We start from the raw sequence: 25,578 nt of genomic DNA, 5'->3' as shown, positions 1-25,578 counted from the left end.
CAGCGGCTCCAGCAGCCTCCCGTTACCCCGTCGGTACCCCCTACCAACTCTGGCGTGTGATGAGGGGTTCTTCGAGAGGTTCCTCAGGCTCATGAAGTCACCATGGATGGGGTTATCCTCGGGGACGCCATCAGAGACGTGCTCCCTATGATGCTACCATCACACAGGTTCCTGCTATGACACCCTTGGCGCAGCCTTGGCCTCTGGCTCCCCAGCTGATTCCTCAGGCGTTTCCGTACCAGCCTCCGTCTCCCTCTACTCTTCCACCGACGCAGGATCCTCCTGACCCACAGCACACGGATGAGGAGGAGGATCCTGACATGCCAACCTCAGCCAGGGCCTTCCACAAATGTTTTGTTGGGCTGGCGAAGTACCTGGGCCTACCTCAACCCAAGGTTGAGCAACCAGCAGAGGGGGGGTTCTGGCTGAAGTCCTCCTGCAACGCCCCTCTGCCAAAACAGGAATTCCACTGCAGACCGATGTAGTCTCCCTGGCCAAAAAGGGTTGGCTCAAGCCCCACTCTGTCCAGCTGGTCAAACGACACCTGGACGCAAAGTACAGGCAGATGGAGGGGGATACACTTGCTATCGGCTCATCCTGCCACACTCGGGCGGAGTCAGGGCAGCGCATGCTCCCAGGGCCGCACCCCTGTGCGCCTCTAAATTTAAAGTGAAAGTAGTTTTTTTCTGGTGAAAAAGGTTGTCTCCCGCCCCTTAGAAGTGACGCCCATGCAGTATGGAGGAAAGGGGGGACTAAGTTAGTCACTACGGTGAGTAACTTATACTTTCCATACCTTCTGTCAACCGCAACAGATGTATGGGATTCTTGGACCATATGTGAGGGTGGATTGGGGTCTGCAGCCCTTCAGATAAGGTGTTTAGCGGCCACTTTTACTCACAAATAATGGCAAATACTCCTAACAAAAAATAGGAAAAGACTGGTAAAATCCTGCTCCCTTGCTTTCACCCTCATAGCTCCATGCATTGAAAGAAGTAAGCATGTATCTATTAATGTGCATGAATAACTAGGATAAAAAAAATTACTAAAACATTTAGCTTTTTCAGTCAAATCATATTTTTCTAAAATACTCTCCCACTTCCAAATCTTATCTGCAGCACTGGGTGTCTGCATGCACCAGTCACCTCTGTTTGTGTAAAATGACAACTGTTCGTTGAGTAATGTTCTTAATGCATTCAGCAATATTTGGTGGTAGCTTTTTTCGTCTATGGAGGTTTACATTATGAGCACTAGATGCAAAATATGCTCTTCACTATGTATATTGTACATTTATTTTTCTCCTATGGTATGCTTTTGAGTGCTATGCTAAATAAAGTTCATCTTCAACCAAAACATTTTAATAGTATTGATGTAAGAATTTTACTTATTTGATATAAAAATCTATTGTTTACCAAAAAAGCTGTACTTTTTGGGAATGGTTTAGGGAAATACAATGGTTTAAGTCATGACAAATTTTGTTTTTAGTTTATTTGAATGTCTTTCTTCACCATTTCTTAACCAAGTGCTTTATATTTGTCAGTCTCCTACGAAAGCAGTGTATAATGCAAGACACTGGAATCACCCAGAATCCGAGGAGCTTCCCGCCCCTCCAGTTTTTCTTCTGCAAAATGCTCATGTAAGTAATTATCATCATACCTTTTTTTGAAAGTTCTGAAAGGGTTTGCCTAGTAAATTGGATGCCAATCCACTTCAGCAGTCTGCAGGGTTTGTGAAGTAGTCTCTTGTGTACATAATTATGTACACAATTGCTGTAACAAAACAATAGATGTGAGCTACACCTGTGAGGGTTTGGTGAGCTAGGCATTACATGGTTTTCATTGAGCATTAAACCCCATAGTGTAGTATATACTTTAAAGAAGGTCAATGAAATTTCTGGAAATCAACATAAATGTATTCTTATTTATATAGCGCACCCAACCCAGAGGCATCTGGACGCTGTTCTTACAGCAGTGGTTATGCATAGGTACACACTGCATCATTACAGAGTTAGTCATGGTTACAGTTGCAGAGTTAGAGTAGCAAGTTGGTTATAAAAGTCAGTCATCTGGAAACAGTGCGAAATGATGCACTTGTGTTTACATTTTGAAGTCAGCTAGGGAGAGAATAATGTGTGCTGTGCGAAGTTTAAGGTTGGCTTGAGGGTGTTGCTGGTGTTGCTAGCTAGCTGGTTGTTCAGGGAGGCTTTGTTTTGTGTATCCAGCGAGAAGAGACAGGTTTTCAGCTGTTTTCGGAAGGTCAGAACGAGTCTTTGGACCGGAGTTTGGCAGGCAGGGTATTCCAGTGTCCGGTGGCTATAGATTGGGGGGGGGGGAGAAACTACTGCCACCCGCTTTCTGTAGTTTAAATCTGGGTGTGGAGAGCAGGTTCAGGTGAGCAGAGCGTGTAGGTTTGCTGGATTGGGATCTAGCGACTTTGTCAGCCAGGTATAGGGGCTGTGTGATTGGATGCATTTGAGTCAATGTGAGGGTTTTAAAGAGGATGCGCTCTTGCACAGGGAGCCAGTGTACGTTCCTTCTAGTCGAAGAGATGTCAGTTTCTTGGTATGTTTAGGGCTGTCTTAAGGTGGTTGTTTTGTATCACCTGTAGCTTTTTTGATGTTTTGGGTCTTTGTTCCAGCATACAGTACATTACAGTAATCAAATCTCGACCGGATGAGTGCTCTAGCTAGAGTGATGCAGCTGTGGGTTAGAGGAATGGTCTGCAAGCATTGATCAGATTGGAAGTGTAGGCGGCAACTGATGCAGTGGCATTAACTTGTTTGGTAAGGGTCAAGGCAGAGTTCAAATGGAAACGTACGATTTCTATAGCCTTAGACACTTGAATAATGTTGCCATCTACATTGAAGGTTTTAAAGGAGTCCTCAAGTTTGTTGAGACGGAGTTGCGACCCAAAGTTGTTCAGTCTTCGTGTCATTCAAGCACAGGCCGTTGTGGGCCATCCAAGTTTGGCTGGTGTTATGAAAAGCGTTGAGGGGTTCCAAGTCAGTGTCATGTGAGCTAGTGATAAGGATGAGGATTTCAGTGTCATCCACATAGTGTAGGTGACATCCACATTATCCAGACGGTCAAATAGTGGTTTTGTGAAAATATTGTATAGTGCCGGAGAGACACCGGAGCCTTGAAGAACCCCACATGTGACACAGCTTGGGTGTGCTTCTGCATTAGGTGAGAAAACTCGAGTCGATCTTTCTGAGAGGAAGGAGTGTATCCATTGGATATCTTTTGGTGAGAAGTTGGCTGCTGAGGAGAGATGTTGACAGAGTATGTTATGGTTGACCAGGTCGAACACCGCCAAAAGGTCAAATAGATAGGGCAATTTTTACCTTTTTTCTTTAAGTGCGTCCATTTGAATTTTGTAATCCAGGAGTCGTTTCTAAGCCATGTCGACGGTGGATTCCTGACTGACGTAGGCAAAGGAGGTTATTGACTTCTAGATGGTTTGGGATCTGGAGATGCGCAACTCTGTCTAGGATTGTAAGAAGGGTACAGTTGTGATTGTTCTATAGTTAGTCGGAATGTTGGTGTCAAGTGATGTTTTGTTTAGTATTTTAAGGTTGGATGAACAGTACTGCTTCCGAAGGAGGCGTTAATGAGGCTTGTAATGAAGGGTGTTAGGTCAGGCTCACAGGCCTTGAAAAAGCGCTGCAGAACAAGCGTCACCTTGACTGTTAAGCAAGATTTGGAGCAGTACCCTTGGGTGCACTACAAAAACATTTACTTCCTGGCAATAGGAACCCAACCTTTGGTAGAAGTCTGTACTGCACATGTTGGTAGTGTGACTGAACATCCAGGCCTATCAGAGGGGTCAATGTGAGCAGTAGGGTGGTTACAGAGATTTACAGTGAAAAGTATCCAAATAAACACTTGCTCTCAAGGGTTCTTGATTAAACAATTATTTTATTTAACATTTTCAATAAGCCTTCTTCAGAAGGGGCATTATACAAGTAACACAAATACAGTCCCAAAATACACACTTAGTTCCTCTAAATCAGCAAATACCCATTGGGGATGGCACAGACAATTCCTATAACCTCAGGTGACTTTATTTGGGACACTTTGGACATTAATATATGACTGGTGCATTTAGAGCAATACTTGAAAGTATGTCAAGGAAAAGGGTTATAGAATAAAACAAGAGATCACACAATTATTCTGAAGCAGTTAAGTGCTTTTGAACCCCCAATGCAAAGTATATTTATGCATTCCTGAAAGGAAAGGTGTAAAGCACAATGTCGGAGGAAAGAAGTTATTCAGGGAGCCAGACCAGCCAATGTCAATTGGGCAAAATTCTAGGTGAGCTGCCGCACTTGTAGGTAAATAAGTCTTGCACTATGTTTAGCAGCCTTTGTAGAAAAAGTAGAATCAATGTAGTGCCACAAGCTGGGAGGCTTGTGTGAGGTAGAAGATGCAAGCAACTCTACAGAAGCAACCAAGACAAGTCTCAACTGAGATCAAGTAAGGCTTCAACAAGAAGAGGTAAATAAGCTCAAACTTTACAGTACCTTTGGTTAGAATAAATGGTTCCAGCTGGCTTCTGTTCCTGTGCAGCTCTGCAGATCCTTCTGTTCCTGGGCCTCAGTGGTGGGGACAGAGGGAGGAAGTCTGGTGACTCCTGCACTGCAATGGGACGGTCAGCGGCACTTCACGGTTTCAGCTCCTAGCGTCTCAGCAAATAGCACTACTGCAGTCTCCCGGACACCACTCTGGACTTTCCTCGCATCTTGGGTCCAGCACTCTGAGGTGGCTCAGGCTTGGTCTGTCCTGCTTCAAGGGAGTCCGGGGGAAATCTTCTTTCAGCACGGGTCCATCTTAAAAGTGATGCACTCCGTTTGGTGTTCCTCTCTCTCTGGCACTTTGGTTCCAGCAGCAGTGGAAGTACAGCCAGACCCGAGAGGATGTCCGAACGAGTTCACTTTGGAGTTGATTTCTCCCCTTGATTTGGTGGGTCTAGTTGTCTCTCTAGTCTAAACTAATTCAGAGCTTCAGCACAGAAGCAGGGCTTCACCGGGCAAACCAATGGTCCAGGAGTTGCAGCAGGCGTCTCTTCCAAGTGCTTCTTCTGATTTCTTCGTCCAGTGGTCGAAACTGCCTTCCAAGCCAAAAAGCCTCGCCTTTTACGCAGGTTTCTCCCATTCATTCCATCCTAGCTGTCAATCATACAGCAAGGTGGATGTCCTTGCCGTACAGCCAGCTGGCCAATCATCTTTGGGTGCATTCCTGTAAACGAGGGGATTAAGCACAGTGATTTTTGGGCAGCTCCCTCACTTCCTGCCCTGCCAGACATACTGGAGCCAGAGACGGGTTTCAGGTGTGAATCCTGCCAAAGACAAAACTAACAAAGGGACAAAACCTGGTTTGGCGCGCAGAGTAAATCTCAAGCTGGACCTTTCCAGCAAGAAATGGCGAAAAAAGGCGGCAAGGGCCATTGACAGTAGGCATCCATGGGTGCTTTACCAAGGCTGCAATTGCAGCCCATGGTAAAAGTACACAATTGTAGTAAAAAGTAAACTGCCACCAGCCATTAATTGTAGAAAGGGTAACATAAACATGTCACATGAGAAACTAGACAAAGGGGATACTAACCCCTCCAGCACCCTATGGTTAAGCCTACACCTGTGGCCAGGAAGACACTTCACTGGCTGCCAGTTTCAGCTAGAATTCAGTTTAAGTTGCTGACTACCTCCCATAAGTGTCAGTGACGCCCCAGCCTACCTCAAGAATAGGCTAAATCTCTATCAACCCAAAAGAAACCTTCGATCTGCTAAGGCCTGTCTTTTAGAAGTATACCGTGTTAAGAACACTTGCAGAAATGGTTGTGCTTTTCACATGAAGGCGGCATGGGCCTGGAATGCCCTACCTGAATATCTACGCAAGGTGGAAAACCATCTGACCTTCAGAAAACAGTTAAAGACCATTCTGTTTGTGTAATAGATAAGATAGCGTTCCACCCTTTTCTCTTCAGGGCTCCTGGATGCCTTCAGTCTTTGGCGTGTTACAAGTGACATAACATAACTAGGTTAGATAGTGTGTGCTGGGTCTAGAAAAGTTACAAATGTAAGTAGTCAATTTCACTTCACTGCTCTTGGAAACAGTAGTTTATCCAAGAGAAGGTATTTAAACCTTTGGGAGATCCTGAAGACTTCCCTGTGTCACTGCACTGAAGGTGATGTGTGCCACAATGTAAAGATGACACCTATGGAGTTTGTCAGACTCCAAAGTCAGTCCAAATCACAGAAAAATACATGAGTGTGGAAAAAGGGTCTCACTCTCGCCATATTTAAAAATCAAAAGTCCTAGAGTCCGGAAAATGTGTTGGTGGTCTCTAAGTTGGAGACGAATTAGCACATTTCTGAGAATTCTCCCTAACATTGACACCTTGATGGTTTGAGGCTAGCAATGATTTTTAGGACTTCAGAGTTAGACAGGGCTAAATTCAAATTGTGGAACAGTTTTATTTCAAATGAGTGGGAGACTGCGGCAGAGGTAGCTCATGTTGAATGGTACTTTTTTAATATCTATTTTAGATTGAAGGAGGGCAATTTTGTCGGAAAGTGCATTTTGAATGTCAGTGCACCAGTTTGCATCTTCGTTGCAGATTTCTTGTAGAGGTACTGGAGATTCTAATTCTTTCAGGATGGTAAAGTTCCTTCGTGCCTGATTTGGCGTTATTCTGTCGTCGTAAGTGGAACTTTTCGTTTGGATAACTGCCTCTGTGAAGGTTTTGGCTGCCGTAGTGAATTTCGCTTTTAGGTCATTTGGTACTTTGTACCAGTTAGCCTCTTCTGTTCTTTTGGAATTTCTCAGATCTTTTAGTGTTAGTGTGAACCATGAGTTGAGGTGAGCTGCTGGTTTGGGTTGAAGCATGGATAGTGGCACAACTTTGTAGATGGCTGCCAGTACAGTTTGGTTGTAGAGGTCAACCAAAGTAGATGGATCGTTCTGTTGTGCTGTAATTGGGAGTAGTAGTGGTAGCATGTTAGCATTGATGTTCCATTTGTTTCTACACCGGGCAGCTGGGGCCACTAAGGGAGCCTTGTTGGTTCATAGATTCTTGGGGCTGTTGAAGGTGATGAGGTGATTGTCTGACCAAGGGCAGCTGGTATTGGACGTTACACCAATACGGCAGTTAAGGTCGGCTAACCTGTTGAGGGTGCAACCTTTTAGACTGTGTTGGGTTTTTTATTCAGTGTGTGAAGCTTAGTGCCGAGATGGAGTTAGCAAGCACTAAGGCATTGTTCTCGTTGGGGATCATTGAGGCCTAAATTGAAATCCCCCCAGAAGGAGGGTTTGAGAGCTAGATTTAGTATTAGTGGAGAGGAGTTGGGCTACATCGTGTAGGGCCCAGGGGCCTATAGATCAAGTGAATATTTAGAGTGGCTGTGTGATAAGGTCATTTTGGATGAGTATTTTGCCCGAGTGTACTCTGTATTGGGTATCTCTATAATGTTGAGGGTATTTTTTAGTGATAATAGCTACCCCGCCGCCTCCCCTCCTTTGGCAGTGGGTCTGTCTGATCTGTATATCCTGTTTCTGGGACTGCTAACGCAAGGGAAGGTCCTGCTGTAGGGTGTAGGCAAGTTTTGGTAATTGCCATAAAGTCCAGTTTCTCTGTGATGCAGTCTGCGATGTCTAAGGCATGTGCGGGGAAAGACCTGGAGTTAATGAGTGCTCCTCGTATTACCTGATTGACTTTGCTAAGGTTATTTTGCTCTTGGGCTTTGCCAATTGGGCGGGAGAGCAGAGTTACAGGTGTCGGATGGGTTAGGATTCGAGGAGGGTCAATGCGCAAGGATGCTTGAGGGGAGTTTTTCCTTAGACTTGGTGACGTTAGATTTGATCGTCTTAGTGGGGGTTCTACTAGTTCTATAGCTGAGGTGGTAGTTTCTTTTGCCTTTTGTTGGGGTGATGGTTAGGGACGTGGCCTTGCTGAATCTAGTTTGCAGTGCCAGTCTCCTATTTCTATTGGTAAATTGGCATGGTCGGCTAGGTGCTTGAAGGGATATATCCGTTGTCGATGGGTTGGTAGCTGTCTCCTTATAGGAGAGAGCGGCTGTGATGTTCCTCGGTTGTATTAGGTGCTAGTGGGTGGAAGGAAGCAGGTGGTTGTGATTGAGTTGGAGCCCAGGAGTATGTGTGGCATGGGTGGAAGGGCCATGCATGTAGCTGAGATTTTGGTATGTGTGGTCATGTTGGTGGCGTAGAACTGGCCTGCACGGTGGTTAAGGTCCAAAGTTGGGTGTGGAGGGACCCAATCCTCTATGGCACGGTCTATGTCGAGCATAAAGGAGGTTGGCGTAGGGATATCCAGGTGGCAGTAAGTTAAGTAGTGTTGGAGCCTTTAGGTTAGTCAGCAAGGTGCTCACTATCACGTTTAAGCCTTGGATATGGTGCTGTTGACTATTTCGCCATGGGCGTTCATTGCATTGGCCGAGATATGGTGCCAAGCCTGGTTCAGAGAACACTGGCTGGAGGTGGTGTGTGGGCAGTTAATGTGGGCTAGTAGTCTCAATTAATCAAACGTGAGTCTGCAAGAGGTAACGTGGCAAAATCGGTGCAGGCTCAGTGTAGGCGCTCGGGCAATAGACCAGACAATAAAATGACATTGCACTGTGATCTAACACATTACCAAACAATCGTCAAGGACATTCAATAATAGGTAGGACAGCAGCTAGGCAATGTTAGCATGAAACAGTTCAATGTAATTGAGTAATAAAGTGGTCACTCAGCAATAAAGCGGCACAACATGTTACGGTTAATGTCGTAGCACTGGCAATAAGACGGACCAGCAAATTGACGTTAATGGCATATAAGAGGGAGGTGGACATTCAGGTAACACATTAAAACAGCCAAACAGCGATGTAGCCCAGACAATAAGGTGGCATAATAGATTATCATTAGTAGCGTAGTGACTAGTGCATGGAGCAATACAGACACTTATCAGGAGGCCGGGCACCAAATAGGCAGTGATAACTTCATGTGCTCCAGGTGCGATCGGGGATTGTGGTCGCTCGATCAATGAGGCCAAGCCGTAAATTGGAGATAATGACGTGATAGACATTCATGCCTAGATATAGCGTAATGTCAAGGCAGCCATGATGGCACTAATAACTTGTGAGAGCAACGGTATAAGCTAAATTAAATAAAATTAAAATAAACAAACAACGTGGTCACTCGTCTAAAGCAGACGGTTGGCAGACCTCATGAGGCAGTCATTTACAATTTGAAGAGGCGCAGTGTATGTAGTCAGAAGGGCCTTTCGCAAAAAGGGGTGGTAGGTGTACTTTAGTAGCGTGATGTAGTGACTTTGTGCATGGTGTTCAAAGGGTTGCGTAGGGGGCCCCTGTCACAGGCGCAGGGGAGAGGTAGAAGACCTAAGCCAGGATAGGCACTTACTGGCAAGTTCCCTCACCTGATAGATGGTTTAGGAGCTCATCCAAGCTCCAACAGGAGCCTTTGTTGTCGGGCCTTGGTGTGGCCTTCTTGTCCTTGAAGAAACACCTGCTAATGTCTTGCAACAACTGATGCAAGTGTGTATTTCTGATCCAACACATTTTGATTTTGTGCTAATGGCGAATTCTTGATTAAAGTAGTTGGACTTATCCTTAAGAAGAATGTAGTGCCTATTTCACTCAAAGTTCTGTAAGTTTATGGCAATGTGCTGTTTTTTTTTTGTTTCTGAAATCAATGCTAAGTATCTGGGCCATATAAGTAATCTTAGTGAGTTTATAGGGAGTTTTAAGATGTTACCTTCTCATAACTGGCTGCACAGTGTTTGGGAGAATTCTCGTTCTGTGGCTAATTTCACTTCTCCAGCATGGAGTCTGGCATGGATTCACATGCTCATGAATATTCCCCGTCGTCAGGCTGGGAATCCTCGGTAAAGAAAAAATCGGTATCGGAATCGTTTCTGATCTGTCTTTCTTAGTAGTAACCAATCACTGATCTCTGGGTCATACCGACCCCAGCCAATGACTGCCCTCTTCCTAAGCTCCTCCCCTGGCAGCCATCCTCAGATTTTTACCTCACGTTCAAGTGTTGGGAGTCCTCGTGCTTTAGCTCTCGAGCTTTTACTGCGTTTTTGCGCTTTTTCAGGAGATTTTCTCATTTTTTCGCTTTAATCGAGCCTCAAGCTCCACCGTTTCTACTTCCGATAACGGGGACCCGTTTTGGAATTCTTCTATGCCCCTCAAGGGTGAAGTTTTTGTCGAGTTACGCCTCTTGGAGGATTCCAGAAGATCTGAGGCCTACCTCAACGGACATGGCCCAGGATAAGTGAAGCTCGACTCCCGGATCCAAGCTGTTCAGGAGCTGCCCAGTATGCGGATTGCAAAATGTTTTCAGGGAGGACGAGCATGCGAGGTGTCTCTACTACCTTCATGAGGATAAGACTCACGTGGAGAAGGACTGTGCGTTCTGCAAGAACCTGTCGGAACGGACCAAGCAAGATCGTCGTTCCCGCCTGGCTGGAGAAGGGCACAGCAGGTGAGAAGGCCAAGAAAAAGTCTGAGTGGTCTTCTAAGTCCTGTGAGGGCCCCAGGCGACTGGGGCCCAACAGAAGGCCAAGCACTGCGAGTCCGTGGGCACCGGGAGCGCCAAAAGGTCAGGCTCTTGGCTGCCAAGCAGGCCGCGACTTCCCCGCACAGTCAACCACGAGCCAGCGCTCTGGTTTGGGGAAGAGGAAGTCAGAGAACCCGGGTAAGCTTCTAGAGGGGCCCTGGTCGATCTCGAAGGGAGCCGAGGGGGAGCGAGGCAATGACCCTTCCCCCAAAGCAAAGGCCCACGACGCACCTAAGGTGGTGAGGGCCTTGACCCAACCGGCAAATGCCTCTATCGAGGTTGTCGCAGCGGCCCTGGCGAAGCCGGCAGACACTACGCCAGTGGAGGCGGCCTCGGGGCCCAGAGTTTCCCTGCCACTGCGGAAGGAAACCTCTTTCCAGCCCATCGTTAAGACCCCCATGAAGACCCCGGTGGAAAAAACAGGTGGGGGGGGTGTGGCCATTACGGACTCTGATTCAGCCTCCGAGGAGGATCTGGTGGAAACCGTGAAAGGCCTCAACAAGAGGTTCGAGAAGGTTTGATCCCAGGGGAAGGATCCTGCTGATGTGATCGAAGATGGCATCGATGGTGACGGCGAGGGCCCAGTGGAGCAGCCATCCTGCCCGTCGCAGCCATTGCCCGAACCCCAGGATAGCTCGGCGGCCATTTTGTTGGCGATCCAATCCTTATGTACTGAGATGGACGAGGTTACCACGGACCCCGACGGAGGATCCAGGACCATCGGGAAGCCCTCCGAACAAGCGGAGGAGAGTCCACCCCGCACTGCCCTTCGTGCCCACAAGGCCTGTGGACCCCTCATCCCCCTCGCCGGACTCTGTGACATTCCTTCATAATCCCCCAGCCCCCTCCCGCCACACCCCCCCCCCCCCTCTTTCCACGCCATGTGAGCCAAGACATCCGAGCTCTTCCAGCTCTGCCCTGAGGAACAGAAAAAGGAAGGCTTTCTTTACCAACGACAGGAAGCCAAGAGAAAGACGGTCCTCACGGTACCGTTGCTCGGCGACATCTGGGACGAAGGGCTGGCTATCTTGAAGAACCCTTCCACGACACCCGCCAAAAGGGACAGATACGAGAAAAAGTACCGGGTCCCCGACACAGCCCCCTTGTGCCTCAGGGCCCAGCCTACGCCGGACTCGGTCGTCTTGGCAGCAGCCAAGAAGAAGGCGGCGGGTGCAGCGGCTTCAACTTCCACTTCCCCGCCGGACAGCGAGGGCAAGAAGTTGGACTCCATGGGACGACGAGTCATCTCGTCTGCCGCGACGACGATTAAGGTGGCCAATGCCTTAGCGATTGTGGCCCGTTACGACAGGGAGCTTTGGTTCAAGATAGCTCCCCTGCTAGACTTCCGGACGACAAGAGGGCGGCGGCCCTACAGATTCTGCAGGAAGGTGAGGTAGCGTCGGATCACGCCATAACGGTGGCAACGGACATTGCCGATAACGGATTTCGCCAGCTGGGCAACAGGGTTTTCCTTGGACGACGAGGATGGCTCAAGGTGACGGACTTTCGCCAGGACGTCCAGACCAGAGTGTTGGACATGCTGTTCGATGGCAACAACCTGTTTGGGAAGACGGTGGATGAGTCCCTCCAGGCCATCAAGACCGACAGACAGCCCGAGCCCTAGGAGTCCTTCAGCAACTGCGGCCCTTTCGGAGCTCCGGAGGCAGACAGGGAGCCTCCAAGGGATCCAGCGGTGGCTTTTCTACGTACCGCCTGGTGGCCCGCTCCTCGTCCCAGGAGGCCTACAGAGGTTCTGGCAAGCAAGGAGGGTCTTGCCGCCGTCAGAGGCCAAGGCGGCAAGGCCTCTTCCAAGCAGGACTGAACCGGCCGTAGCGTCGGGCCCCCACCAAAGCACCCCGGTGGGAGGCTGACTAAGTTAGTCAGCATGTGGGAGTCCATCTTCACCGACCATTGGGTGCTGACACCCTGGCCCGCGGACACTCGCTAGAATTTTAAAAGAAGTGTCCTCGCATTCCTCCCATGGCCAGGAAGGAGAATCATGTCCCTCAACTGCTGTTGGAGGTAAGGGCGATGCTCAAAGGTGCCATCGAGCTTGTCCAAGAGGCTCCGGGGCTCTGGAGTATACTCAAGGTACTTCCTTGTCAGAAAGAAGACAGGCGGTTGGCGCCCCATCCTGGACCTGCGTTGGTTAAACAAATACATCAAGGCACAGAAATTCAGGATGGTCACCCTCCAGCACATGCTGGGACAGCTGGAAGAGGGCGACTTCCTATCGTCGTTGGACCTGGAGGATGCTTACTTCCACATCCCCATTCTAAATGGACAGAGTTCCTCAGATTCGTAGTCCAGGGGCGTTGCTACCAATTCAGAGCTCTGCCGTTCGGATTAAAGTCGGCACCCAGGGTGTTCAAGTGCCTTGCACCAGTGGCGGCGCGGCTGCGCCTGCAGGGGATCCACGTCTACCCCTACCTGGACGACTGGCTAATCCGTGCAAGGTCAAGAGAACTCGCCGTCGAACACACAGCGAGGACCATCCGCCTGCTCACGGAACTGTGATTCCTCATCAACTTCCCCAAATCCCACCTGGTTCCGTCACAGGTGGCACTGTTTCTGGGAGTGAAGCTCGATACAGTGGAGCAATTGGCATCTCCGTCGGAAGAAAGGACGAAGGCCATTTTGGGCAAGGTGCAGCGTCTGTTAGCTACGGATGTGGCCAGGGTGAGGTCCATCAAGTCTCTCCTCGGGATGATGTCTTCATGCATCTACCTTGTGCCCCTTTGCAAACTTCGGATGCGTCCGCTACAAGAGTTCCTCGACGCCCGCTGGATTCAAGCGGCGGGCAGCTTCGAAGACAGGATCCCGCTCGACGAGGAGTTCCGTCGGGCGATTCTATGGTTGGGTACCCGTGCGCACCTCACGGCAGGCACGGACTTTCAGACCCCGGCCTATCAGGAGATGGTGACGACGGACACCTCCCTGGAGGGATGGATGGCCCACACCGGAGATCTCCACGCAAGAGGCCTCTGGCTCCTGGAGGAGAGGTCTCTCCACATCAACATCCTGGTGCTACGAGCCGTGTTCTGGGCGCTCAAATCGTTCCTTCCGTCCCTCAAGGACAAAGTGGTGAGGATCTTCACCGACAACACCACCGCGGTGTTCTACATCCGGAAGCAGGGAGGCGCCAGATCCGCAGCCCTATCCAAGGAGGCCCAGGATCTGTGGCACTGGGCCGTCGCCCAGGGGATGTTTCTGGTTCCCTTCTACCTGGCAGGAATAAAAAACACCGTTGCCGACTCACTCAGCAGGGAGCTGCGCTCGTGCCACGAGTGGGAACCACGCCAGGACCAGGTGGATCGGCTCTTTCAACGATGGGGCAAACACCAGATCGACCTGTTCCAGCGACAAACTCCAAGTGCCAGAGGTTCGCCAGCAAGTTCACACAGCCGAGGAGCATGGGCGATGCTTTCTTGTTCCCTTGGGACGGCCTGTTCCTGTACGTGTTCCCTCTGTTGCCGTTGCGTCTCATCAACCAGCTCAAGAGGTCCAGGTGCAGGATGATCCTCGTCGCACCGGCGTGGCCGAGACAGATCTGGTTCCCGGACCTTCTGTAATTGTCAGCGTCCCCAGCCTATCAAGCTGGCGACGGACGCAGATCTTCTATCCAGAGAAGGAGGCGCCATTCTTCATCACGACCCGGAGTCGCTGAACTTGCAGGATTGGCTCCTGCAGCACTAGAGTTTGGAGGATACGATAGCCCGGCTGGCTGCAGAGAGGTTCTTGCAAAAGCCAGGGCGTCCTCAACGCTCAAGTGCTATGGACATAAGTGGAAGAGTTTCTGTCTGGTGCCGTGCATAGAAGATTAACCCTCAGCGGATAACGGCCCCTCAAGTATTGCCGTACCTACTGTCGCTGGCCAAAGCTGGACTGGCTCATGCCTCCATCAAGATGCATCTGGCTGCCATCTCCCGATACACCAGAACTACAGGACGGGCGTCCTTGTGGTCTTATCACCTGGTGAAGGAATTTATGAAGGGACTATTCCGATAGTTCCCGCCGGTCAAGGCACCTGCCCCGGCGTAGGAGCTCAACGTTGTGGTGACCAGGCTCATGGGGGGGGGTCCCCATTCGAGCCTATGCATTCGGCGTCAATGAAGTTCCTGTCGTGGAAGACAGCATTTCTCATGGCTATCACCTCCGCACGACGATTGGGAGAGATCCAGGCCCTATCTTGCAAGCCTCCATACTTGACTTTTCACGACACGACGGTGGTGCTCACGAGCGCCCCCACCGCCGGTGTATTTTAATATTAACTTCACTCGGTAGGTTTTATTTGCCAGAACTTTAATATAACTTCTTTCTCGTCTTTCTCTAAACTCCCAACCCAGGTTTGGGTATCCTTTGTTCGTCCTTTTGGCGGGCTTCTGCCGAGAAGCCCTCCTTTCGGGCGCCACTGAGTCTGGGGTGGGTCCATTGTGTGGGCGGGGGAGTAGGACCCCTGGACGGGGTTGCCTCAGCAACCCATGTTGCACTCTATCCTGATAGGCTGGAGGGTCTCCCGCCAAGATGACCACTCCACTGTGTGAGTGACAGCTAGGCTGTATGAATGGGTCTTTTTGCATAAAAGCAGGGTCCTGAGGACTGGAAGAGCAAGACGTCGCCACTGGAACTAAGAAGCCCGAAGAGGAGAGAAGCCAAAGACCTCTGCAACGACTGAACCACCGGTGAAGCCCTGCTGCAGCGTCTCGCCACTTCTTTCCACACGACAACAGAAGATCTTCATCTACAAGAGCCTTCTTCCCTTGAGCTGGTGGGGCCAAACAGTTTGCCAACCGCCTTCCAGGACCTGCCTTGGTAGAATTGCCGTTCCCTGCACTCCGAGACCGGAAAGCCAGGCACCCGTCCACCAGGGCCTCGATTTAAGGGAGCGTACCTTTTTAATCCGCTTCAGCATCACCGCGGCTGGCTTCTTCCCTGGGCAGTGCAGTAACTTGAACCTTCCTCCACGACGAGAGCCTCTTCCTCTGCTGGACAACACAAACTGCAGGAACTTCCAGGAGCCACTGCAGGAGCCGCCTCAACTTTTTCAGGGTTTTGAAATCCTTTACCTACCTCCTGGGTTGGCCGCCCCTATCCTCTAACATTATCTTTTACCTTCTGCACCCTCCTTTTGAATCGATAATCCAAAGACTTGACTGCAGCTACTAGAACAGTTTGATCCTGGGCGCATTGCCTTGTACCACTAATTATGGCACACGCCTATTGACTTTGGCTAAACCTGTTACAACTGCCTTCACTAGATTGCTTTTCACCCTCAACTGAGTAGGTGCACCAAAATTCTTATAACCACTCTTTCTTCCCTCTTAAGTATTGCTGAAGTGGCATTTTGTTCGCTTTTCACCTATGTATGACAATTGCTAAAGTGCTACCTTGCCTAACTTGTTCACAATCCACTTGGGAAATGTTGCGAGTGTGTCTAAGAGGTTAACTCTGTATAACTTGTCCTTTTCCTCGCTTTTGAGAAATTGCTAGAGTGCCATTTTTGCTTGTTTGACCCTGTGCCATTTTGCTCAGTTTTCACTCTTGCTTAAACTCGTCTATAATTTAAATAGATTTGTATATACTTTTCTTGACTGTTTTAACTTACTTTTATAATTGTGATTTATGTGTTGAACTAGAAGTGTGTAAAATATATATATATATATATATATATATATAATCTGAGTCTTGTGGAATCTGCTTAGATCACATGCTGTGCATAGGCCGACAACTAGTGGAAGCTGCGGAGTATTACAGAAACTCGAAAATGGGCGTCGACACAGGGCGTGCCAGTAATACTATCCCTAGTGTGACGTCCACTGTACCCAAGATCCGTCACGCGTCTAGGATCCTCAGATTGTTTTTTTCTGCCATACTGGTCGGAAGAATTTTGCGGAGTCCCCTGGCCTTAGCCATACCTTTGCTAAAATATCAATTTATTTACATCCTTTCCCCATCCCAACTTCGACACTCGACGCCGGCTTGGAGAAGAATTCGACCGTTGGCTGCTGCACGACGAATTTGGGCCTCGGAAGGCCTCTGGCCTCGGCCCTGCAAGTAGGGAGAGTGGGGGGTTGGACATACTCTACACTCTTGGTATATAGGTACACCTTATACATTTCCTACACTTACCAGCCCGCTGCCTCAAGGTGCGTATGGAGGGTACCCCTTTTCAATTCTGCCCCAAGTGCAATCGCAAATACCCTTGGGTCGACAGGCACACCACGTGCAATCTCTGCTTGCCGAGGGACCACCCCGAAGCGAACTGCAGAGCGTGTAGTAGGTTTAAACCTATGACACTTAAGGACCGTTCGACGCGTTAGACCCACCACGCCAGGCAGGCGGCCATGGCAGCGGAGGACGCCTTCAGCGATGGCAACGACGCCGTGCTTTCGGACGACGCCGTGTTTTCGGACGGCGAGGGCATTACAGCGTCGAAAGACAGCCGAGCGCAGGTCCCCGACCTCGGAAGGTCGTCCGACAGGGCGGCTATGGGGAAGACCCCCGGCGACACAAGCGCTTCACACACCACTCACACAAAACACACAAAGTCCCACCGAGACTCGATGACGCCGAGTTCTCGGAAAGAGGCACATACAGAACGGTCCGAATCAGTGTCCTCTGGGCTTTCTCGATCGAGATCGCTGCATGACTCCAGGCAATCATCCACTCTTGCCAAGAGTGCCTCGCTCCCTAAGCTAACAGAAGTTCGATCGTCGGAGGACGAAGACGACCTCCACCCCCAGGCCACTCTCCAGGAGTTGGAGCCCGCAGACCAGATCTGTGCGGCCCCACGTTCGAAGGACAGGGACTCTACCCCTGATCCTCGACGCCAGGCGTCGAAAACCTCTGGAGCCACAAAGGGACAGGGAAAACACTTTTCCACTCACGGGGAGGGGGGAAAACAGCAGAAGAAGCAGCCACTGCACTCTTCCACACCTGTGAAACACTCCACTCCTCCTAAACAGACAGACAAGCCCAAGTCTGCTGCTATTTCTAAAACCAGCAAATCTACTCAGGATAAGTCTCCTAGCCTTTCTGAGAGTCATTCTCGGTTCCAAAGAATGGTCGAGTGATGACATAGATAGGGTCATGTCAAGGATGTCTTCTTTGGCAGACTTTTATGATAAAAATCCAGACCATTTCCTTTCATATAATCCTCAAGGGGCTACACCCTCGGGCTCTAATGATCCTATCCCCGCGAGTAAGAAGCCCCGGTTTGAGACACCTATGAGGTCTGCGGACCCCTTCGATGTACAACCATACTCACGGCCATACTCACAGTATCAAGGAGAGTCTTCCTTTTGTGAGGACCAAGAATTTGGCATGGAAGAGGAGCAAACCGGGACGGGCTACTATGGGGATGAGGACCAAGAAGAGGAAGACCCTGAAACCTACAGAGTAGATTCCCCGGTAGAGCAGGAAGCCCCGGTTACCGACTCCCCTGTCGATAACCAACCCCTCCTGAACGAGGTTCTCGCACGAGCAGCAGAACATTTCCATATTGACACCCGCGGTATCCAGGAAGAGAGGGACTTCGCCGAGGAGTTAGTGGGAGAAAGGAGGCCTGTTGCCCAGACCATCCCTAACCTTAAATCTATTCAGCGAAGAATAGACCCGTCCCTGGTGAACCCGAACCTCACCAGACCAATCAATCCCAGAGTTGAAAAACTTTTCAGGGCAGCCCAGTCTGACCCTCTCTATATAAGAGGACATCTGAAGCCAGACTCCCTGGTTGTCACTAACACTCGTAAGAGGGCTGGAACACCCTTGTCATTGTCCGAAGCTCCTCCAGACAAGGAGAGCAAAAAACGATATGGTTTCGGCAGGAAATTAGCCTCAACGTCAGCCTATCAGGCAAGGATTGCAAACGCCAACACCCTGTAGGCCAGCTACAACTGCCATCAGTGGGAAGAAGTCGCTGCACTCATAGCCTCTGCACCAGAACCCTTAAAGGGCCAGTTAGCACGAATTTCCGCAGAGGGTAGAGCCGTGTCTGGTTGCATTTTAAAAGCAACTTTTGACGCCGCGGACAACGCAGGCAGATTGATAGCAGAGGGTACTGTTATCAAGAGACATGCGTGGTTACGCCAGTCTGGTTTTAAGGCAGAAACCCAGGCATCATTGTTGGACAAACCGGTGGAAGCCGATCTGTTTGGTAAGGGGGTCGAGGACGCGCTGAAGAATGCCAAGGACGAATACAAGACACTCAAGTCCCTTGGCAAGTTAACCAATAAACCCCTAACCAGAGAGGGAATGGTAATTTTCGTCGCCCACGCGGCCAAATTTCCCAGAGAGGATCAAACTATTCCCAGGGGCAGGGTACACAGTGGAACAACAGCCAACAGTCTACCCAGGGTTACGGCAGGGGTAATGGTTGAGGACGTGGTAAAGGCAGAGGCAGCCCCAGTAGAGGAGGCGGCACGCCTCCACCAAAGCAGTGACGCTCAGTTCAGGGTCCAATCTCACACAACCCCAGTAGGGGGACGCATTTCCAACTTCACCCAGGCTTGGGAAGGGATCACATCAGACAGATGGGTGCTGTCAACAGTATCCGCAGGGTACTGTATGGAACCATCCTGCACGACAAAGAGTACACTCTTTAGAACATCAGAAGATTCTCCTCGAGGAGATCGCCAATCTGCTAGCAAAGGACACGATAGAACTCGTCCCGGGACACCAGGTAAACAAGGGTATTTATTCAACTTACTTCCTTGTGCCAAAAAAAAGTGACAATGCGCCCAGTATTGGACTTACGGCCTGCCAACAAGTATGTCAAGCCCCAAAAGTTTCGAATGACTACGCTACAAGAGGTAATCCCCCTCCTAAAAAAGGGGATTACATGGCAACCTTGGATATGAAAGATGCCTATTTTCATATTTCCATGTTCCCAGCGCACAGAAGGTACTTGCGCTTCAAGGTGGACAGTCGGCACTACCAGTTCAAGGTACTGCCCTTCGGGATAGCTTCGGCACCAAGGGTATTCACCAAGGTACTGGTGGTGGCGGCTGCACACCTACGCAGGGAGGCAATCCTGGTGTACCCTTATCTGGACGACTTGCTCATTACGGGGAAAACCCCAGTAATTTACAGAACAAACATTCAAAGGACTATCGACCTCCTCCACGAATTAGGCTTCTCAATCAACGAGAAAAAGTCAAGCCTGGTGCCAAGCACCTCCAAACAGTTCCTAGGAGCAATCCTAGATACTCAAGAGGGGTTGACATTTCCTTCAGAGGAAACCATTCGGAATATACTACTGCAAATTCCGCAATATCAGTCTGGTCACCAAATAACGGTACGCAAAGCAATGCGTTTGCTGGGCATAATGGCGTCATGTATTTTCCTGGTCCCCCACGCGCGCCTGCGTCCCTTGCAGGAATGGTTGGCGAAACAGTGGTTTCAGGCAAGTGGTCAGTGGGACGATCTAGTGGTCGTTTCGCCAACACTAGTACAAAGCCTTCACTGGTGGACAAGAGAGAATCTTGCACAGGGGAAACCCTTTTACGATCCCGAAGTACAGGCAGTAGTCACTACCGATGCATGTCTGACGGGGTGGGGAGCTCACCATCTCCACCACACAGCTCATGGTCTCTGGTCTCCCTCAGTAGCCAAGAACCACATCAACCTGCTAGAGCTTCTGGCAGTATTCAAAGCGCTTCAAGCGTTCGAGCCCTACCTACTAAACCTGTCAGTGCAAATCTGGAAGGACAGCACGACAGCCATGTTCTACCTGAACAAGCAAGGAGGGACTCGTTCGCCAAATCTGTCCAAGCTTGCCCAGAAAATCTGGATATGGGCACTCAGATGGAACATCTTCCTGTCATCACAATATGTTCCAGGGTAGCTCAATTCCCTAGCGGATGCTCTGAGCAGAGACTCCCTCCCAGAGGAACACGAATGGGTTCTACACAGAGAGGTCGTAGAAGATATCTTCTCTCGGTGGGGTTTCCCCACTATAGACTTGTTCGCCACAAGCGAAAACAGACAATGCCCAGGATTTGCATACAGGTTCCCCCAACCAGACTCCCAGGGGAACGCCCTGTGGATGAACTGGTCAGGGATGTTTGCGTACGCTTTTCCACCAACTCCTCATCAGGAAGGTGGTCAACAAGATGAACAGAGTGGATGACGCTCGTCCTAGTTGCTGCCATGTGGGCAAGAGAACCGTGGTTCCCACACCTACGCAGGATGGCGGTGTGCGAGCCCATCAAACTTCCACCCTGGTACAACCTACTGTCCCAGCACCAAGGTCAAACAGTGCATCAGCAACCCAACTCAATGGACCTGGCAGCATGGCTCCTGAGGTCATAGTTTGGATATCTCAATTTACCACAGAGGTGTATGGACATCCAAAAGGAATCTCGGAAACCAAACACAAGGCACTGCTACTTTGACAAGTGGAAGAGATTCGTTATCTGGTGCCAGAGTAGACAAATCAACCCGGTTGATTGCACTCCTTCCACTATTGTTAAATACATGCTCCACCTGCTAGATGCAGGATTGGTTTTTAACTCACTGAAAGTACACCTGGCAGCCCTGTCGGCATACACCACTTCCCATAACAAGGTCTCGTGGTGGAAAGTACCAGTAGTTAAAGCCTTCATGGAAGGAGTAAAGAGACTTCACCCTCTTATTTCAAACCCACCACCAGGTTGGGACCTTAATGTGGTGCTATCTAAGCTCATGGGCCCCCCTTTCGAGCCCATGCATAAAAGCAGTCTCAAACACCTGACTTATAAAACGGCCTTCTTAGTAGCTATTACTTCTATAAGAAGGGTCAGTGAAATTCAGGCTCTGTCAGTGCAGGATCCCTTCTTTACTGTCCATAAAGACTGGTTTTACGCACACACCCTAGGTTCTCACCTAAATTTATATCTAAATTCCATGTAAACCAGTCCATCGAGCTTCCGGCTTTCTTCCAGGACCCTCAAAGCTCGGCTGAGGTGAAACTACACACCCTAGATGTGCGTAGGGCGGTCCTCTACTATGTAAATAAAAACAGACCGCTAAGAAAAACAGATCAACTGTTTGTCTCCGTAGCTACAGGCAGAGAGGGGGATCGCGTCTCTAAAGGTGCCATCTCGAAGTGGATTAACTGTATCCAGCTGTTACTCTCTGAAAGAACTCTGCCTTTCACGCCAAGAGCCCACTCTACTAGAGGCATTGGGGCCACTCTGGCTTTCATTGCAAATGTACCCCTTGACACCATTTGCAGAGCAGCTACTTGGAGCTCTATTCACACTTTTACTCAGCATTACTGCATTGACACCCATTCCAAGGCAGATACACAAGTGGGACAAGCAGTTCTAAGACACTTATTTGCTCATGACCCTTCTCACATCCCACCTCCTTCTGGTACTGCTCGCTAATCTATGCACAGCATGTGATCTAAGCAGATTCCACAAGCCTCAGAAGGGATACATTACTCACCGTAATCTTATTTCTGATGCTTGTATTTGCTTAGATTCACATGCGACCCACCCTTCCTCCCCTCTGAGAGAAGGCGCATGGTTTCTTGTAGTCTTACCTTTCTATCTGCTTGGATTATCTGTACTCAAGCTACTCCTCATGTCAGAAAAAATACAATCTGAGGATCCTAGACGCGTGAGGAATCTTGGGTACAGTGGACGTCACACTAGGGATAGTATTACTGGCACGCCCTGTGTCGACGCCCATTTTCGAGTTTCGAAAAACAAACTGTAATACTCGGCAGCTTCCACTAGATGTCGGCCTATGCACAGCATGTGAATCTAAGCAGATACACGCATCAGAAATACGATTATGGTGAGTAATATAATTATTTTTTTAGTTTTTTTTTTTTTTTATACAAACCTTTGGTCAGTGTTTCCTTGTACTATAGTGCTGTAGTCCTGATTGTAGAAACCCTGAATACTGCTCCTCTCTGTTGAGATAAGTCTGACTGCTCAGCCACAGCTACCAACTAAATCTTTCTGGTACAGACTGATACCAAAGGGAATTTATTGCATATACCTGTAGTCTTAATCTGCTGTAGTGCTCCCCAAGGGAACTGCGGTGGATTCTGCCTAATACACATTGACAAATAATAGTTAAATACCTAGTAATTACTTTTTAAAGACTGGTACAAAAGTGTCAGCAGAATACCCCACAGACTTATTAAACTGAAAAGATGAATTCAGAATAGTATTTTTTTTTTTTTTAGTGTTTAGAGGTTCAGTCCAGTGAGGGGCTCTCCAATGCCAAACTTGGAATAAGACGTCAATCTATTTATACTTCTGCGTCCGTCCCCTTTCCTCCATACTTAGGGGACATTCCTCTGTCCTGTTGGACGGGACCGAAGCGCTTTGTAAAAGCAGCAAAACATTTTTCAAAATGTTTTAGTCCTTACTCCCTCTACGTGGGGCCTGGCACGCGGCCGTATCCCCGCCCATCTCGGCCCCACCCCGCGTATCGCCCATCAATCCTTTTCTTCGCTCGTTTGGGGCTGGACGCGCTTGCATCCGCAGATGATCTTCCCTTTTTTCCTCCTCTCTGGCTCTCGCTAGCGATCGTGTACTAGTCTATGTTGTTCAAGTTAGACTTTCCAGATTGTTCATCGTGTCACCGACGCTTCGCAAGTGCGGATCCCCATCCTCTTTGTCTAGAGTGTTTGGGTCCGGATCACTGTTGGGACTCCTGTTTTTATTGCGATTCCCTTTCACTCCGGGCACTTCAACATCGTTTGGAGCGGTGGGAGTAGGTGTTTTGCCGTACTCCTCCTTTGCATTTTCAGGCGTTTATCGACGAAAAGAAGACACACCCGGTAAGTTCTTTACTTTCCAGAGCACCCTGCCCGGAGATACCTTTCCGGGCTCTTCCCGAGCCGGGAGGAGCGTTGACCGCTGTCACCGGGGACTGCCCCGGGGTGCCTTCTGGGCCTAATAATTGTACCAGAGTTTTCTCAGAGGGTTTTTGTAAGGGGCCTGTGGATACCGGGGCATGCTCCGAGGCCCCTCCTGTTGGGGCTGCTTGTAGACCCTGTTCTACTGAGTCGTGAGGTACCGGAGCTCGCTCTGAGGCCTCGTTATCAGCTTCCCTCAAAAGTACCGGGGTGCGCCCGAGGCCTTGGCTGGGCTTGGTGTTACCGAACGGATGTTCGAGGCCCGCGCTAGTAAGGCTGTTATCGGACCTGGGTCCGAGGTCCCTCGTTCAGAGGCTAAAGTGACCAATATTTCTGAGAGGCTGGCAAGGCCTTATCAGTGAAAGTTGTTTCTCACCGTTCCTGCTCTTGTGGCGACGCCAGAACTGTTGAGGGGGCAAGGAGTGAAAATTCTTCCTTTACCGGCAGTGCCGAGGTCCTTCCTGTGAAGGCTAGTTTGGCTATTGGTAGGTCGCAGAAACATTCCAGACCTCATAGTACCGGCTCAGCCGAGGTTCTTTATGTTAAGGCTAAAATTAAGACCCCTGATCCATCGACGAGGAACCCTGCCTCACTTCCTCGCGTGCCGCAGTTCCCCTCAGGTGATGGCAAAATGGCGGCCTTTTCCGCCACGGCGGCCATCGTGGGTGCTACCCCTACAACTACGCCATCGGCCTCAGGTGTAGGAGTTGGTTCTGTGGGTGAAGATAAAATTCCATGTGTGCATCAGTTTCGCCCGGTTTACGACTGGAAAGCTCGGATGCCCCTTCCGCACATCTCGCTGCCTGTGGGTTCTGCACCCTTGATTTATGTGGATACGTCGGGAGATGGGCCCATTTGGCAACCCTCTGCTTTGCGTCTCTGTAATTATAATCCTCATGAGGCCTCCTCCAGTAGCTCCAAAACAGTCTCTGGAGGACGCCTTTTTCGGCAAATTTCAGACGCTCATGCGTATCGACCCCATGAGAGAGCATTTCAAGGGTCTTTTTAGGGAGATATGCCCGCCTCCGGCTCCACCCGCGCCGCCCTTGCCTGCAGTGCCTCTCCCGAGCCTTCCGCCTTTGCCTCCATTGTCCCCTGTGGACAAGGCAGTGCCTGACACGGTTTAGCAGGACCCGGACTTCTCAGATGACGCGCAGGGCAATCTGCACAGCGAAGACCAGCCCCGCTCTAATAGAGATTTTCATGACCGGGTACTGGACATGATGTGCCTATTGGATGTTCCATTGCCCGAGGCAACCGCCCCGCAGGAGGGTGTGCTTTCAAGGGCGTTCACCCGGTCTGTCGGAGCGTACCGGCCTGTTCTTGCAGAAGGACGTTTTGGCTGAGGGCCACAGAGTCTGGGAAAAGCCACACTCTGGACTTTTTGTCAATAGGAAAATTGACGCGCAATACAGGCTGTATTCTTTGGAAGAGGTGGCTCTCATCTTGTCCGCTCCCCTCCTCCACAGTGGTGGCTGCGGCCACTTTACATCGAGGCCTGGAGCGTCCTCTTCTACGACGGCTAATTAGGTTCTGCGGAAAGAGGACAAACTCCTCGACTCCATTGGGAGGAAGATTTTCGCTAACTCGGACTTGCAGCTCTGGCAGGCTAATGCAGAAATGGTGTTAACTGGGGCGAATATGAAGATGTGGAAAGGTCTGTCGGAGTTCGAGGAGTTCATTCTGGTTGAGAAGCTGGAAGAGTTTAAGGCGTGTTTATCATATGCCAGAGTCTTGGCCCAGGATCTGCTTGAGGCCGCGGCTCATCACGTTGACACGTCGGCTCGGGGCCTTATGCAGGGTGTTGACACCTCTCGACAGGCGTGGTTGCATGTCACCAAGTTCTCGAAGGAGGTGCAGGACAAGGTGTTGGACCTGCCGTTTGACCATCTGGAGATTTTCCATTCCACAAAGGATGTGGAGTTCACCAAAACAAAGGATTGCACCCAGACAGCCAAGTCCTTGTCTGTCCTGGTTAAAACCCTTTTAAGAACCCGAGACCTTTGTCGCAAAGCCGGCCCTCCTCTGGTTTCAGGCGCTTTCTAGACCGGAAATCCCGCAGAATGGATACTCCTTTGGGTAATAACCGCCGGAGGAGGCAACAGACTTGGTTTTTCTCCCGCTCCTCAGCCACCTCCTCAGGTT

The 25,578-nt window shown here is 49.8% G+C and overlaps 1 protein-coding gene across 1 annotated transcript in view; it reads left to right on the top strand.

The window, feature by feature from the left end:
• WAPL (WAPL cohesin release factor) overlaps positions 1-25,578 on the top strand; it is a 1,736,851-nt gene that overhangs the window by 243,698 nt on the left and 1,467,575 nt on the right. The window contains exon 5 of the mRNA XM_069610766.1: positions 1,538-1,633. Within this exon, the coding sequence (XP_069466867.1) occupies positions 1,538-1,633 (96 nt within the window). The remainder of the gene's footprint in view (positions 1-1,537; positions 1,634-25,578) is intronic.

The sequence above is a fragment of the Ambystoma mexicanum genome, chromosome 8 (assembly GCF_040938575.1).
Source record: "Ambystoma mexicanum isolate Mex_15411 chromosome 8, UKY_AmexF1_1, whole genome shotgun sequence".
Lineage (NCBI taxonomy): Eukaryota > Metazoa > Chordata > Amphibia > Caudata > Ambystomatidae > Ambystoma > Ambystoma mexicanum.
This window is presented reverse-complemented; position numbering and strand designations above follow the sequence as displayed.